The sequence below is a fragment of the Bemisia tabaci genome, chromosome 9 (genome assembly GCF_918797505.1).
Source record: "Bemisia tabaci chromosome 9, PGI_BMITA_v3".
Lineage (NCBI taxonomy): Eukaryota > Metazoa > Arthropoda > Insecta > Hemiptera > Aleyrodidae > Bemisia > Bemisia tabaci.
This window is the reverse complement of record NC_092801.1, coordinates 23,027,419-23,044,273: the sequence shown is the minus strand read 5'-3', so window position 1 is coordinate 23,044,273 and position 16,855 is coordinate 23,027,419. Positions and strand designations below refer to the sequence as shown.

Here is a 16,855-nt window from a genome sequence, read left to right as displayed (position 1 = left end):
GGCGTCGCCAAATTTCCTTCGAGATAAGAGGAATTTTCAGGGAAACCTGTGAATACTTTTCATTCAATATTTCAGAGACATTTAATCGCAATCAGATTTAAATTATCTGAAACTTTTGACAGAAAATATTTATAACTCTCTTCAAAAATCAATATTTTATTGGAGGAGATTTGGTAACTCTTGAATGTTCAAATGACGTTTTTCCATAGCACGGCAGTAAAGCCTTAGTAACAAATTCATACGCGTATCTTTTTACAACAAGAGAGCACTCCACTTATGCACGTAGCGAACTCAAAGAGTTATCATCGCAACAAACGATTTTAGAGGCGTCATATTACTAAGTTGTTAAGTTAAAGTTGAATGACACAAACAACAACAAGCACCAGCTATCGTATTTACGCTAATTTCGCGTTATCAAGAACATACTGATAAAATTCGAATGCTTTTTTACCTTCTTTTTTTGGTAACCGTTTATTGCTACTCGTTATCAATGTTATCTGGCATGCTCTTAATGGCTTTGTCTCTCTTATGACTAATCTTTCTCGTCTTGAGAGATACAAAATACAAATATGTTTTGATAAAGCCGGGACTATAAATGTACTGCTTTCTCTGTGGTTATTTCTGAAAAGTATTTTTCTGTCCTCAACTTTGTGCTTCGTGCTGGATTTTCGTTCTGCTCAGTTTGTCATGAAGAAATATAAATATTGTGAATACTACTGAGTAGTGATTCTCAAAGTGAGTCGTATGAATCATATCGGATTTCGCATACAGAATCATTAAAACCACGCTTTCATTTAGACTATAGTTCGGAGGAGCTAAAATTTGTGTTTATTTAAATATTTAATTTATTTGAAGAAAGTGAAGTGTGCTTTCAGTAATATCTGAAGTATAATTTCCATAAAAGTAATCGTTCTTAAAGTTCTAATTTAAAAAAAGATCAATTCGCGGAACTAGACAACCAGGTTTTATTTTGAAAAAAGACATACCGATCGGCAACCAGAAATACGTCGGCTAGAATTAAAGTACGGTCACTATAATTTGATTCAGTAAACCGGAAACTTTGGTATCGAAAAATTCCCGAATCAGCAAATTCCCGGTCGCAAAAATTGGTTTTCTATTAATGCTTATCGGTCAAAAAAATCTGATTTTTTGGTTTTAATACCATTAAAGAAACATCACGCTCTGTTACTCATTCATTAGAGGAGAAAACATATTTTGTATAGACAGTTAATCACAAAAGCAAACATGGTTCAACAGTTGAATATTAAAGAAATCAATGGCATGAACAAACCAAAATTCATGATGACCTTTGGAAATGTGGTCGAAAAATGTCCTCAAGCAGCTTTACATCTCCTAACTCGCCGACCGTACATGAATACATACGAAGTCCTTTCTTCACTTGAAGAGTTTTTTGACGCACTTACGATTGAAGGTGAGAAACAAAATGAAATCAATTTTTTATAATCACAAATCTTAATTTTTTATTTGCTGACTTGAAGAAATGAATCCTTTGACTTTTACTCTGCAGTACATAGGTATGTGATTTTAATAAGAATATATCTGTTTTAATAAGTTAAAAGTCAAATCGAGCATTCTTTCAAATATCGATCCATAGGCAGATGGTAAAAATTTAAAGACCTCCAGAGTTTTGCATATTTAAAAAACAAAAACAGAAAACTCTGTGAATATTCTTTATTTTTTGAAAAATCAAGCGACTGGAATATCGACGGTGTACGTAAGTCGGCAATCACATAAGTCAGTTTGCGACGTCGCAGACTTCCTGTCATACTTCATTTTTTAAACGGAAAATTATTCAACGGCAATTTTTTAAAACTGCCGTGATTTTTCTTCTCTGTACGAAGAAAATTCTGCAAAAACTTCAAGGTATGATGCCAATTTGTTCTCCTTTAAAAAAATAACATAGAGGCGGAGATTTTCAGACACCGCAAACGAGTTATGCGATTGCCGACTTACACCGTTGATATATGTTAATTCATTTAGGTAGGAAATGTTGATCAAGAGCAACTAATTACTGACACTAAGAATTCACCGGAAACAATGTTTTGAAACGAATATATAAACCTAATAATAGAGGACACTCTGAAATGTTCTGAAACCAAACTAGGCCAAAAAGGACGATAAAAGTAAACAGAACCTAGTTTGTCGAAACCTTGAAGTCAGCCTGAACATTCTTGTAAGACTTTTAATATCTAAAGGGGCTTTTTAAGGTTGTTGGAGGGTCTGACCCTAATTTTATGAGCTATATTGAATTCTACTTTTATGTCTGATTTGATAGACAAAATGAAAATTCTCCATCAGCATCCGGAGCTTGCATCCCTAAACAAACACGTGACGGAAGACTCTGTGAATGAACAAACAAAATCGGGTCTAACAACATTACCTGAACATACCCAGTCAAGCTTCACAGAACTTAATGCACTGTAAGTTTTGAATAAAGAGAATTTGCTATTGACGCAACATCCTCAACTGATTTTTGTCATTATTTGAAATGCTCAGAGGAAAAAATCATGTTCAGAGCAAAAGTCAGAATAAAACGGATAAGAAATCTCAATGAGTTCTTACAATTTTGCCCATTTTTGGTAGTGTAACATTTATGCCAAGATAAGTTTACACTCTAGACTTTTGACGAACTCATCACACTTACAAATTGTTTTTAAAAATTTCTTCTCAGAGGGTATTACATCTATCATTTCTGGCCTAGAGTAATCATTATTCCCCTGTGGAAAACGAAAAAAACAAAAATCCAACGAGATTCTAATGAGGTTGCTGAATATCCTGCTGTGCTAAGGAAAAACGCCGCATGAGTCTTCAGGCATTGCCAAACCTCTGGCAAATCACTGATTTTTCGGAAAATGTTTGAATATTTTTCTGTCAATTTCTCAGATAATTTTGTTTATAATTTGATCTAAAAAGTCTGAAAATTTCAAGAAAAAATATTTATAAGTTTTCGCTAAAATGAACACTTTATCCGCGGAAATATGGCAACTCTCGAATGTTTATACGGAGTTTTTTCTTGGCACGGCAGTATCTGTCTCCGTTACATTTTCAGAAAAAATATTTCCTCCGTTTTTCCATTTGGGCATATTTCAGCCGGAAATTTCGAGAAACATTAAAATTGCAAGAGATTAAAAATTGTCCCTCCTTCCTTTCAGGTACAGGAAAAAATTCGGCTTTCCCTTCATAATGTGCGTGGCAGGAAATGATCCACACAAGATATTGTCGTCTATGCAAGAACGCCTTGACAGTGATGTAGAATCAGAAATTAACGCAGGTATCAGAGAAGTGAAAAAAATCAGCAAACACAGGCTATCAAACTTAATTGTGGACTAAAAGTCGAACTTACATATGTACCTGAAAATCGGGGTTTGAAGCGTTTCGTTTTGTGGTATCGCGGTACATCGATTTCGTTTGATACAGAATGAAAACATCAAATGTTTTGATGGATCGAGTTTAAAATCTAACTCTCGGTGTAAGCGGGATGCAGAATAAATGATGGCATGGAAAATGTAGGTAGAGAGGTCTCAATCTCCTTATCAAGTGTATGTTGTGTAAAATGTATAAGTATTAGTAAGACCTGTTATGAGAGGTCTTATCTTACTGTCAATATAAGTGCATATCGATAAGTGAAGGCAATTGCTTGATGGACATGTACTCTCACATTAAAAAAACGCATATTTTTTACGACCTTAAAAATAGGGACTATCTCATCAACCTAAGTATGCATAGAAAAGTTGTTACTTTTCTGTGACATTTCTTTTTGTGGCTCCTAAAATAGTGATACTGAATCAATAAATGTTCAGGAGAAGAACGATGAGTGTAAAACAAATGTTTGTAATACATTCCGCAGACTGTGTTTTTTATATTCACACTCAGTCCACTCCATGAAAATATCAAATTATGAGTCTTCAATTAGTGGTCTTCATGTCTAACTCATTCCTCTTTATTTCAATCTCAATCACCGATGAATGTCTGTAAATACTTTAATAGTGTGGTTTTCTTAAATAAATGTTGAGTTAGTACTCCTTGTCTTGTGATTTTTATTTTCTGGTAGATTTTCTAGCCTCTAAATCTAATTAACGTTTTTAAATTATTCACTATGTAGTTCTCATTTCAAGAGCTTTTCAATATCAAATTCATTAGACCTGATATTGCTGCTTGCAAAAGCTAAATGCACCAAGGTGAAGTTTAGTACCCTCGAAATTTATGAAGAAAATAAGAAATATCTCTGAAATCTCTTCCATTATTTTCCATGACAAAGTCCTTCTTTGCTTCTCATTGAGTTGAAGCACTTAAACTTTTGGAAATCGCTAAAATTTCAAGAACACATCACGTGCAAATTTATAACACACTAACACACACCAACTATAATACTGTTTCCACATCTTCATTTGAGAGTAAATTATTATTTTTACATCAGATGTTCATTATCAATCATAGATGTATTGAATACGGGAAACACAACTAGCTTCACATTAAACAAGTTCACATTAAGTTTTATTTAGTTCACCGCAAAGGAAGAATGGAGAATTTGCATGCACATTTTTTATTGCTTTATCTGAAAGTGCTTAAAGAGCTGACTCCACAGTATTTTTTATAATTTTTTTCTGATATGGGAAATAGTATAAAAACATATTTAAAAGTGAGAAAATTCACCGCCTGGTGACGTTATATGGCGGCATTTTCCATTTAAACACACTATTTTACCAGATCAGATCATTTTGTCACATCTTCTCATATAATTGTTTCATTCATAAACCAAATGCATCTTCGTGTTCAGTCCACTCAGTAGTTTCCACTTAAACACGAAATTTATCAAATTTCAGACACCTGCAAATTATTTACTGTGGACAACGTAAAATACACAACTTCGAGCAGATAAGTATCACTGCACCGAGTATGTTTTTTGGCCTACTTCGAGAATTGAAGGCGAAATACCACTCCTTTGTGCTTTCGCTAGTGTCAGTTTTACTTCTTTCAAAATTTTACGCTTGATCATCTTGTGTCACATACTTTTGAAATCGAGCCAGACATCTGAAAAGCAGCAAGCGTTATTGTTTGCGATGTGATATGCCCAAGTTCTACTTTTGACTTATGAAAGCTTAATCAGGGAAAGTAGAGTAAAATGGAGCTGAAATTGGAGAGAACTTTCGAGTGAAAGAGAACATGAGTTCGGATATGAATGCACAAAAGAGCAAAGAGTCGCATATTTCCCTTGCGGCTTTGAGATTGTTTGGACACGGCGCACAGTGGATCGAGTCAATAGGAGATGTCGGACAAAATTTGGAAACTTTAAAAGCGTATAGCTCCGTTTGTACAAAACTTTGAGGCCGTAAAAATGGTTCCAATGGTTTCCTAGTAAAATTTTCCTCTAAAAGCACCCCTTAAAATTTAAAATGTGACGAATTAATCATCAAAATTTGCAGTTTTAGTAAAAAATTAGCATGTCCGACCTCTCTAATTGACTCGATTCACTGTGCGACGCGGCGCAGAATGAGAGCAGGAAAATAATAATCAAATGTAACAATAGAGGCTCGTCAAATATTCGCTGCCGTTCAAGTCGGAAAGGACTAGAATGAAGAAAAACAAAACTGTTCTTTTACTCACTGAGAGCTGGAAATTATGAGGAGTTATGAGTGAAAGAAAAAATGGGACAATGCCACGATTTTTACGGTCCTCTGGAGAGGGCTTTTATTTTTGAGTAACTATTAAATTTTCGCTTGGCTCTCAAAACCTACTAAGGAAAAACGCCATATGAGCCTTTAGTCAATGCCGCATTTCAGCCGTGCTATGGAAGAACGTCGCATGAAATTCGAGAACTACCAAATTTTCCACGATAAAACATGTGTTTTTGAGGACATTCATGCAAATTCTTCCTTGAAATTATCAGATATTTTAGATTAAATTGCGTGCAAAATTGTCCGGAAATTCCGGAATAAAATATTCACAATTTTCATAATAAATTCGGTTTTATCGAGGAAAACTTGGTAGCATCTGAAGGTTCATACAGCGTTCTTCCTTAGCAGGGCCGGATTTACCAACTTGCCGCCCATGGGCCGCCTGTATTTTGTCGCCCCCTTCTTATTCGTTTTGAAATATCAATAAAAACCATTAAGAGAACGTGCCGGAAGGGGAGGGTGCATAAGATGCGTTCACTAGTGTTGAACACATTTTTTGCGTAAGCCCTGTCAACACTACTAGCAAAAGTTCACAGAACTTTGCGCGAAAGTTCAGTTTCGTTAACCTACTTCTGTACGGACAAGGCCTTTCATTTGTAAGAAATGAACTAAAAAATTATGAAAGAACAAACATAAATGTGTTTTAATAGTTTTAACTTCCGCCGCCGCATTGACCGCACTGTGTTTGACGCAATGCGTGCAATATTCATGCAGTCTTGTAGGTGCCTCGCGTTTCACGCTGACTGCTGTTGGCTGTTGACCGCACTGTATTTTGTAGTCCAGGAATTATACGTCAAATTCAGGCAGTTAAGGGAAAAAATTAATAACAAGCTGATTTTTGGCATAGTGAGTCCTTATGACCCCCTGAGTGCCCAAAAAAAAGTCCTCATCGATAGGGTGACGGCTTTGGGTTTTATGGGGGGGTAAGTGCCCCAAAATCGGTTTCATAGTCATAACTCGAGAACGGTTGCTTGTATCACTACGTATAGCACCATTTTCTGAATCCTCGTAAAATTTCGGATCGATATAAGCTCTTATTGGTTTTCCCCGGCCCCCCCGGTGCCCCCCAATATAGCAAAAATGTAATTTAGAGGAACATTTTTGACAGTTTTTCTGCGGAAGATGACTTCTCGACAGCAAATGCTGCTTTATATGTCACTCTGAACTGTTGGTACAATTCATAGTGAGTTCATTGGCTCACAATGTCCTACGTGCTGAATTCTGGACGGGGGGGGGGGGGGGAGAGCCACTTAGTGAGCCACTTAGAATAGCACTTTTAAAGTGCACGATGATGATGTTACTTGTGACCCACTTCGTCTCTTCCAACGAATTTCGGTGTTTTTAGGGTCACAGGATGATCTTCAAAATTATTTTCAATATGAGCTTCTTCCGTACCCAATGGCACTCTTTGATAATGGCAACATGCGGAAAACCCAGAAATCAACATTGTACTCAATTTTTAAGCGATAGGTAATGACACGCCGCCGCCAGATAGTTACTTTGTCATAGACGGTGGTCATTTATTACATAAAGTTGTGTGGCCTCGCTTCGGAACTTACGGTGGTGTATTAGATCTTTACGTGTCCTTTATTCGGAGAAAATTTGGGCCAAAGTGCTCCATCGTGTTTGATGGATATTCAGAATAATTCGACACAACAAAAACGAGTGAAAGATGTCGACGATATGGAAGTAAAGTCATCCCTCGAATTAATTTTCACAAGGATCAGAACCTCGCTTGCAACCATCGTCTCATCGTTGAAACAGCTATGAGCATGTCTAAGACTTACAAGAATTGCGTCATTATCGGGGAAGATATAGATCTTCTTGTAATACTGATTGCGTTATCACCAAGTGATAAAGAAATTTTTTTCTTGAAACCTGGCCGAAACAAAGTACTCCCTAAAATGTATTCGTCACGAAGTCTTGATAAGAAACCTGTTTTGAAGGCAAACATTTTGCTCTTGCATGCCTTTTCAGGATGCGATACGACCTTTCAATTTTTGGGAAGGGCAAGTTAACTCTTTGCAAGTTAATGGAGAAAAAGAGTTGTTTAGCTGCAGCCGCTGAGTGTTTCAAAGAAACAGGAGTGCAACCGGAAGTAATTGCCTCGTCAGGAGAAAAGCTTTTACTAGGGTTGTATGGTGCCCCTGAGAAAACCTAGTCCTTAAATGAATTTAGGTTCATTTGCTTTAAGAAAAAAATCGTGGGCAGCGAGAAAAATCAACTTGCATCTCTGCCACCTACAGAAGACGCCGCAAAAATGCACTCTTTGCGGGTGTACCACCAGGTACAGTCGTGGCTTGGTAATACTCCGCCAGCGGATAAATGGGGTTGGCACAGAAACCCCAAACTTTCTCCAATTCGATCAACCCTTGGTCCAGCGCCTTCAAAAGTTTTGAATTCAATTTTTTGCTGTTGTGCAAAGTCGTGCGGGTGCCGAAAAATAGGACTTCAATGTTCTGAGGTCTGCATCAACTGCAATGGTAATTCCTGCGAAAACTCTAGAATTCTAGACTTAGAAGACGAGGAACATGATGTCGATGGTGATCTTCTTGAAACGGAGGACTTGCCAGAAATTAATGAAGAGGGTCAATTGGATCCAACGAGTGAGCTATCGCAGATGACGTCAACGTCCGACAGCCAACCAAGACAAACAGTCGTTGGAAGCTCATCCACTGACGAACCGGCTCCGAAGAGAAAGCGAAAATCGTCCCGACTGACAATTAACATCCTGTAAATTTACGTCCGTAAGTCGAAGTCAAAATTTATGTTCATTACCAAAATTATACTCTATTTTTATTTCCTTCATTCAAAATTGGCTCGCATTAATTTCCTCATCTTTCTCCATACTTTTGGCGGGGACCGTTCATGTGGGGGGGGGGGGACTTCTTCGGCTCCAGCCCCCCGCCTCCCCCCCCCTTCGCTTTAATTTTAATCTCAGCTAGTACTTTAAATTCTAAATTATTTTCATAGAATTTCAACTCTCCTGCATGATCGATCAGTTTTGAGAAACAAGGTTGGAACCCCTCTTCATGTGTATTTTTTCTACCAATGTTTGGGGGCTCCCTCCCCCCCGTCCAAAATTCAGCACGTAGGCCATTGTGAGCCAATGAACTCACTATGAATTGTACCAACAGTTCAGAGTGACATATAAAGCAGCATTTGCTGTCGAGAAGTCTTAATCAATTTTTTCCTGCAGAAAAATTGTCAAAAATGTTCCTCTAAATTACATTTTTGCTATATTGGGGGGCACCGGGGGGCCGGGGAAAACCAATAAGAGCTTATATCGATCCGAAATTTTACGAGGATTCAGAAAATGGTGCTATACGTAGTGATACAAGCAACCGTTCTCGAGTTATGACTATAAAACCGATTTTGGGGCACTTACCCCCCCCATAAAACCCAAAGCCGTCACCCTATCGATGAGGACTTTTTTTTGGGCATTCAGGGGGTCATAAGGACTCACTATGCCAAAAATCAGCTTGTTATTAATTTTTTCCCTTAACTTTCGTATAATTCCTGGACTATTGACGCAATGCGTGAAGTATTCATGCACTCTTGTAGGCGCTAATATGTGTTACATGCCGACCGCCGCGCCGAGGACTTCTCCTTTTCATCTCAAGTCCTCGTAATCATTGCTCGCTGCGCCGCGCCGCTCCAGGCCAAATTACGTGTTTGGTTTCTCTCTTAACTCAACTAATTAAAGGTGCGCAGTCTTTTGTATCACCGAAAGACGGCAAAATTAGAAATTACTATACTCTCAGGAAAAGAGATATTTTCTTGTTAATAATTTTTTTCTGAATCCGATTTTTGTTATATCTACATTTAAAAAAAATTGCATAATTTGCCGCTCCCTAAATTTGCCGCCATGGGCCGCGGCCCATGTGGCGACCCCCTAAATCCGGCCCTGCTCCTTAGCACGGCAGATTTTCTCCGATGAAAACCGAGTTACTAAGAAAATCCTGAACATCTTTCAATTTTTCAGACAATTTCGTTTGTAATGAATTTAAGATACCTGAAAGTGTACTAAAAAAGTATTAATAGCTTTCTTGACAGATAAATATTTTATCAGGGAAGATTTGGCAACGTCTAAATGCTCATACGGCGTTTTTCTTTCCAAAATTTTCGATTTACCGGTGCCTTGTTATACCGTACTGAGGAAGAACGCCGTATGAACATTCGGGAGTTGCCAAATTTCCCCTAATAAAACACGTATTTTTGAGGAAAGTCATGCGTATTCTTTCTTGAAGTGTTCAGATATTTTAGATTGAATTGCAGACAAAATCGTCAAAAAATTCGATGAAAAATACTCACACATTTCCCAGTAAATTCGGGTTTTCTTTGGGGGAATACGGCAACGTCTGAAGGCTCATACGACGTTTTTCCTTAACACGCCAGTATTATTTTTGATTTGACGACTAACAGATTTAAATGGAGGGAAAGCAGTGCTATCAATTTTCGACAATTGGCATTGGGAAAGTGTCCGAATATAACATAATGAAGCGTAGAGATCATAAAATCGAATTAATCCAAACATTTTCCAAATCAAAAAATTATACGAACGAGAAAAGAAATCATGGGAGTAACCTTGTTATAAAACTGCCGAGCCTCGAGTTTTCGCTCAAGCACCGCGAAACTTTTCATTAGGAAGTTTGAATAACTTGCATTATTGCCTCGCATCGCAACTTCAAGTAAGTCGGCTCTTAAGTATAATAAAAACTTCTAAGTAAGATGGAGGTAAGCTCAATGTAATTTAAATATAACCGATGTCGTCCTTTCACTAAACTGAGCTGCAACAGTTGCATATTCAGTGTTTGTAGGAGTTTTGATTCGCGAAAGAGAAAGTCAGGGAAGCTGTAAGTAAGATTTTCCTTTGATCATATCAAGAATAGCTTCTTGTGTGTGTCATCGTGGGAAAAGTTGGCAGAAGAAGCACATACTCTTCAGTATTCCAATTTTAGACCGGCTTAGAATTATTCAATACTCGTGTTGGTTACTTCCCCCATCAGAAATGTATGTATGTAGTATGTATGAGCCGCTTTTACGGCGCGCTTGGGCGCTCTGCGACGCCTACCCGCCACAAGAATCTGTCATGGTAGAGATCCTCCGGAAGCTGGCATCTCTCCATCTCTTCATGGATGCCCTCTACCCACCGTTTGGCTGGACGCCCTCTCCGTCGCCTACCTGGGGGGACCCACTCCAACACCTTCTTCGGCAACCTGGTATCAGCCATTCTCTGCACATGCCCATACCATACCAATTGCTTGGTCATGAATCAGAAATGTAACCCTGACTATTATACCAACAGTGCACTAATTTTGTACCAAACTGATTGGCACCTATTATTTTCGCATTCCATCTCATTTCTACATTTTCAGGTAGGGACGTTAGGTAGTCTGTCGTGGCTAAGGAATATCGCCCAATGAACATTCGAGAGTCGCCGAATTTACTTCTTTAAATTTTCTATCTCCAAGGACAGTTAGGAATATTTTCTCTTGAAATTTCATGAAATTTATATCTGATTGCAATTGGTATTATGTAAAAAATAAAAATCAAAAATGTTCACAGATTTCCTCGGATATTTTGTTCATCAAAAGAAATTTGGCAACAACTGAAAGTTTATAGCCAAGGCGAAACCGCAAAAATGCGTATCTCGGTTTGTGGCGTTGCAAACTCCCTGTAATATTTAATTTACTACATGGAAAACAACTGAACGTCACTTTTTGAAGATTTCGGTGATTTTCCTTTTCTCTATAAAGAATATTCAGTGAAAACTTCAAGCCATGCATATAATTTCGGTCTCCTTTTAAAATTTCGAAACTCCGCTTACAGCTTCCCCGTCGATATGACGTTATTCTTTAGCACGGTAGTAGTATATCAATGGCGAAATCATACAGAAACTGTTTAATCGATTCAACTTTCTTTATATACCTAGTTTAGTGCTTGAAATTTTCAAAGAAAAATACCTATAACTTTTCTCCATCGTCTTTTTGGGGGAAATTTGGAAACACCCGAACGCTCACATCTTATGCTTCTTTAGCACGACTTGTGGAACTGCTGGAGGCTACTTAGAACGTAAAATCGGCCAAACTTTACCCACGTACCCTGGCTCCTCGTCTCTTCAACGACGCAGGGAACAATAGTGCGGATTCAAATCAAAAGGAACTTTATCGATTCTTCTATGAGCCGTAAGATCCATAAGCATACTCGTATGTCAGGGCTCATGTCACAATGGACATAGTTCCTTCTGATTGAATCCGTCCAATGCATTTTGCCAAACCCGAATACTGCACCGATGAGCCAGATGCGTCTAATGAACAATCATGCTTTCAAGAGGAGCCTGTCAGGGCGGCGTGGCGCGTGTGCGAGAACAAATGCATGTGGGTTAGGGTGAGGTTGCATGTGTGCGTGTGTCTCTGGGGGGGAGGGGCAGAGAGGCACGAGAGGAAGATTGCGTGCAACAATAAATCGGCGTGACAGGCTCGATGCAAGTCGAAACTCAGCGCCATCGATGCCGCCTTGTAGCTTTTTCTCGTTTGGAACTTTAAGATCCCTGAGGTCAAATTCGAAATTTCATTGTAAGAAACTGCTGTTTTGGGCTCAAAAGTAAAAGCACGTATCTGTGTAGAGAAACGATAAGGACGTATGAGGGACTCGGAAGACAAGGCGCATAAGTATGTGGTTTTTGAAACATTTGAGATATTAATTATTTCAAGTAAAACTAGTCTTGATGCATACTCTGTGAAAAATTCGTTCCCAAATCCCATCTATCAAGCTTCAAAAAGGCAGTTTGAACTTTTTTCCGCCATAAGGATCCATGTAATTTCGAAACGTCAAACACGTATTTCTGGAAATAGTAAAAACTGCACTTATGCGCCTTGTCCACCAGGCCCCTCATTATGTCGTTTCTTAACATAGCCAGAAATAGAAGTCGAATACACCACAATGGGCCTGTTGCAAACTTTTGCTGGAGCAAGAATAAGAGTTGATTCTTGTAACAATTGGCTCAAAAATCACGATGAATGCATCAGCGAAGTCTGCAATACACTCCTATTATCACAATCTGCCAGAGAAAAATGCGATTTTTTGAGCTTCCCGCTTCAAAAACCACACCGCGGCACAGGTAAGCAATTTGTTAGAGGATTCGTTTCGTTCAACCCTTGCGCTTTAAAATGTAACGCAATAAAGCCGACGCTTACGTACGAAAATCGAGGGGAATACAAGGTCAATCAAAGCGGATGTTTATCAACGCGAGGAAAATGTGAATGTAAACACGCCGGCTGTTAACAAATGAATATAATCTCGTCTCGGCACTTGTCTTTTGGTGGATTGGCATCGGCCATGTTGAATATTGCGTAGCATCCTAGTGCAGAGGGGTTGGATAGAACGACTCCTCGAACGAAATAATGTTCACCTGTGCCGTAGTGTCGTTTTTGAAGCGAGAGCTCAAAAAAATGCAAACGTCATACGCAGATTGTAAAGTTAGGAATGTATTTCAGAGTTTGCCACTGCGTTAGTCATGATTTTTTAGACATTTTCCTTCAGTGATAGCTCTTATTTTTGCTCCAGCAAAAGTTTGAAACAGGCCCATTACGTTTCGGAGCGCTTCTTGGTTACGTAAAAATCTCTGCACGCGGCCACAGCACCGCGAACACCCCTTGTCGTTAGACAAAGGACCGGAAATATCGTGGCCTTTGTTCGCCTCAATTAGAGTGGAGATTTACACCGAAGTACCTTTCCTCTTTTCCGACGAAATGCACAAAACTTATATTTAAGTACCTAGAATCTCACTGATTTCATTCCAGAATGAGTTTCAAATTGAAAGAATAATGTCTGAAAAAACCCTGAAATGGCAGCATTCTGCCGGTTATACTTACCAATTCCGAGATGTTCCAAACGATGTCAAAGTTGGTTGAAATGCCATGACCACGGTTTTTTGTAGGTATTTCTTTCTTGACTTTCATTTTGACACTGATTTCGAGGTGAAACAAGCAATTTTCTGCGTCCCAAAAAGTTGAGTCTCAATTAAACATGGAAAAAAAACCTTCGTGCATGGGACCCAAAGTTGAGGTCATATGGATCTCAAGTTTTCGGAACACGCATCCGAAAACTTGAGGTTCAGCTGCCGAAGTTTGGGTCAGACAGGTACGCACTGGAGTGTTTCAGATGTGTGAACCGAACCCCTCGGTGCATATGGAAGTACTTCAGATGTCTGACCCGAACTTCGGCAGCTGAACCTCCAGTTTTCGGTTGCGTGGTCCGAAAACTTCAGAGATCCATATAACCTCAACTTCGGGTCCCATGCACGAAAAACTTCGGTTTCCTCGTGAGCAATGACGAGGGACTCACTCACAGGGGTTTTGACGAAAGCTCACTGAAAAAAAATTCTCGGCGTTTTTACCAAGGTCCGTTGGTACCTTTACCATCTCACTTTTTTTACCAATTATTGGTAATTTTACCAAGACAGACTGGTAAGCTTACCTACGGTAATTCTACCACAGTCGAGAAAAAATATTGGCGTTTTTACCAAGGTCCGGTAAAATTACCGAGAAAGTTCAAAAATTTTACCGAGATTTCTCGGTAAAATTACCAATTCAATTAATGGTAATTTTACCAAGAAAAAACTGGGATCAAATAGAACCCTGAATTCTTGGTAATTTTACCCTTTTATTAGTAAATACACCGAGATTTTTGTTTCGGTGCTTTTCCAGGATCATTGTCAGTCTGGTAAAGGAGGAGGAAAGAAAATTGAGTGATACGGTTTAAGCAGAGCGAAACAATAAAAATAATAGTAAGTAGAGAACGGAGGTGAGGAAAGGAAGGCAAGGATGTGAGAGCAACGGTTCCTTTTCTCCGTGTGGTGTGCAGTTGAATTTGTCGACACTGGTCGAACGAACTCAGGATCTCAAGATGATAAACGCCAGTGGTATGAGTTCGAGTTCATCTATTGATTCCCGGCGATTCCACAAGCAACTCGTGACGAGAAGCGAGGAGCGAACGGTGGATCGCGAATTGCGAATTGCAAAGCGAGTGTCTGACTCGAGATGGTGAAAGCGGGAAACCTAATGAATATTGAAACGCTGAAGCCAAGCGCCGCGTCGGTGAGGACCGCTCCGAACACTGCCAGATTTCCACACCTTCGCTCGAGTGATACCTTAATCGTCACACCCGGGAGCGTGTTTGGTATACCTCTCCGAATGAAGGCGAAACATGCAATAAATACGGCTCATAAACAATGCGTAAGTAGTTCACACACGTGGTAGTTAAAAAGGCACAGGCGCGGATCGTCCAGAATGTATGTTCACCGAAAGAGAACATGTATGACGTTCTCTTCTACTTTGGACCTTGTCTTTGCGCCACTATATATAGTGGCGCATTGGTGGAATAATATGAAGAATTGTAAATAAATTAGCCGGCTTGACTTCATTTCCTGTTCACCTCTGGTCCAACTTTCAACAGAAAAGAAAAATCAGACTAGCTTTCAAGATATGGTGTTCCGTATTTTTCAATTTAAAAAATAAACTACGACAGGAAGTTTGCAATGTTGCAATCCATGATTCGCGTTTTTGGAGCGTCATCGGCGATATATCCATCGTGTCATCGTGTCAGCGGACTGATTGTTGAAATTTTTAAAAAAAAAATCTATAGACAAAGAGGACAACAGGGATATGGAGGGATCTTATTCATGGTAGTGGGTGATTCCAATGAACAAAGAGGGTTGATAATCGACTAACTAACGGAAGCTCACGAGAGACCCTATAGTTAGTCCATTATTATTTCGTTTAGTCAATAGGAACCAAAAATTTTAACCAGTAGGATCACTCCATACTCCCTACTTGCAAAAAAATAGTCAGTGCTGATGGCAGAACCTTCTGTTCACACGACGTCTGCACTTTCTCTGTTGTACTTGCGAGACTTTTCTGTTGTGAGAACAAAATTTCGGTCGAGAGCACAAAATATTCCGTCCTCATAACAGAAACTTCTGTAGCAAGCAAAGAAAGTGCAAGAGCCCTATAAATAGAACTATTTTTTTCCAGTGTATGACTTCTTTGCCTATGGCTTTATCTATCAATTTCGACAATCAACCCGTACACTGGAAAAAAGACAAGTTGGATCTGGAGTCCAGATTTTTGAAAACATTGACACGAAAAAATACACTTGATTCAATCAGATTTAAGCTTAAATCAAAAGGAAATCCGCTCAAATTAAGAGGCTCGGTTCCTGATTTAAGCTTAAATCTGATTGAATCGCGAGTTGTGAGTATTTTTTCTTGTCGATGTTTTTAAGAGTCTGGACTCTAGATCCAATGTGTTTTTTCCAGTGCAGTGTATGTCTTCTTTGCCTATGGCTTTATCTATCAATTTCAACAATCAACCCGTAGGTTACTGTTCAATTGGAGGAATAAATTTGCAAATACGCTAACAGTTCATCGCAACGAATTGGCGAGTTAAGTGCTGTCAATAAATATTCCGCCCATCGTCATGAATTCCGAATTTCTGGAGCAGGGAAAATTCGTGTCTCGTCATTTTATGAACGGTCAATTGCGCCACTTCCGGACTCGGGGCCTGAATCGATTACTCCCGCTGAAACTAAACAATGCGGAAACAATCCGAAGGTTTACCGACCGAAATGATGAATACGGTGTAGCTCGTGGCCGTGAGCCGACGAGCCGCGTGTATGTCTGCGGTTGTAAAAACACCACCATGGGTGTAATTTGCGGGCTTTAAGGTCTTGATGGGATAAAGTTTCAGCTCTCCATGCTCCGGGCTCTATTTTCAGCTCGAGAGCCACCTGAATTATTGACAACTCGGATCAAAATAGTATAAAATGGGTTGCACTGTTTCAAGGTTGGTCGGCGTATTGTTTATGCGGTGTAGTGGACGAGTAGACAAGGTGCGAAGTTAATCATTCTTATACATCGACGTCGTCAGTTCGCAATCACATATCGACGGTGTAAGTCGGCAATCACATAATGGGCCTGTTGCATGCAAGAGATACAGCCGTGCGAATAGACTTTTTAGAGGTTGAATGACATGAAAATTACGATGGTCACATTAAAAAAGTCTGAAATACACTCCTTACTGCGCAATTTGCGTTGTTAGAAGCGCGCTTTTTCAAATTTCCCGCGTCGGGGGGCAGTTTTCTTACGGAAACAATTA

At 39.2% G+C, this 16,855-nt stretch overlaps 2 protein-coding genes across 2 annotated transcripts in view; both read left to right on the top strand.

Moving 5' to 3' along the window:
• Positions 1-16,855, top strand: part of Csgalnact (Chondroitin sulfate N-acetylgalactosaminyltransferase) — a 183,979-nt gene that overhangs the window by 78,307 nt on the left and 88,817 nt on the right. The gene's annotated exons all lie outside the window — the stretch shown is intronic.
• Positions 305-4,040, top strand: LOC109034697 (2-oxo-4-hydroxy-4-carboxy-5-ureidoimidazoline decarboxylase). The gene is made up of 3 exons (XM_019047973.2): positions 305-1,432; positions 2,297-2,441; positions 3,174-4,040. The coding sequence occupies exons 1-3, from the start codon at positions 1,246-1,248 to the stop codon at positions 3,349-3,351; spliced, it is 510 nt and encodes a 169-aa protein (XP_018903518.2). The 5' UTR covers positions 305-1,245; the 3' UTR covers positions 3,352-4,040.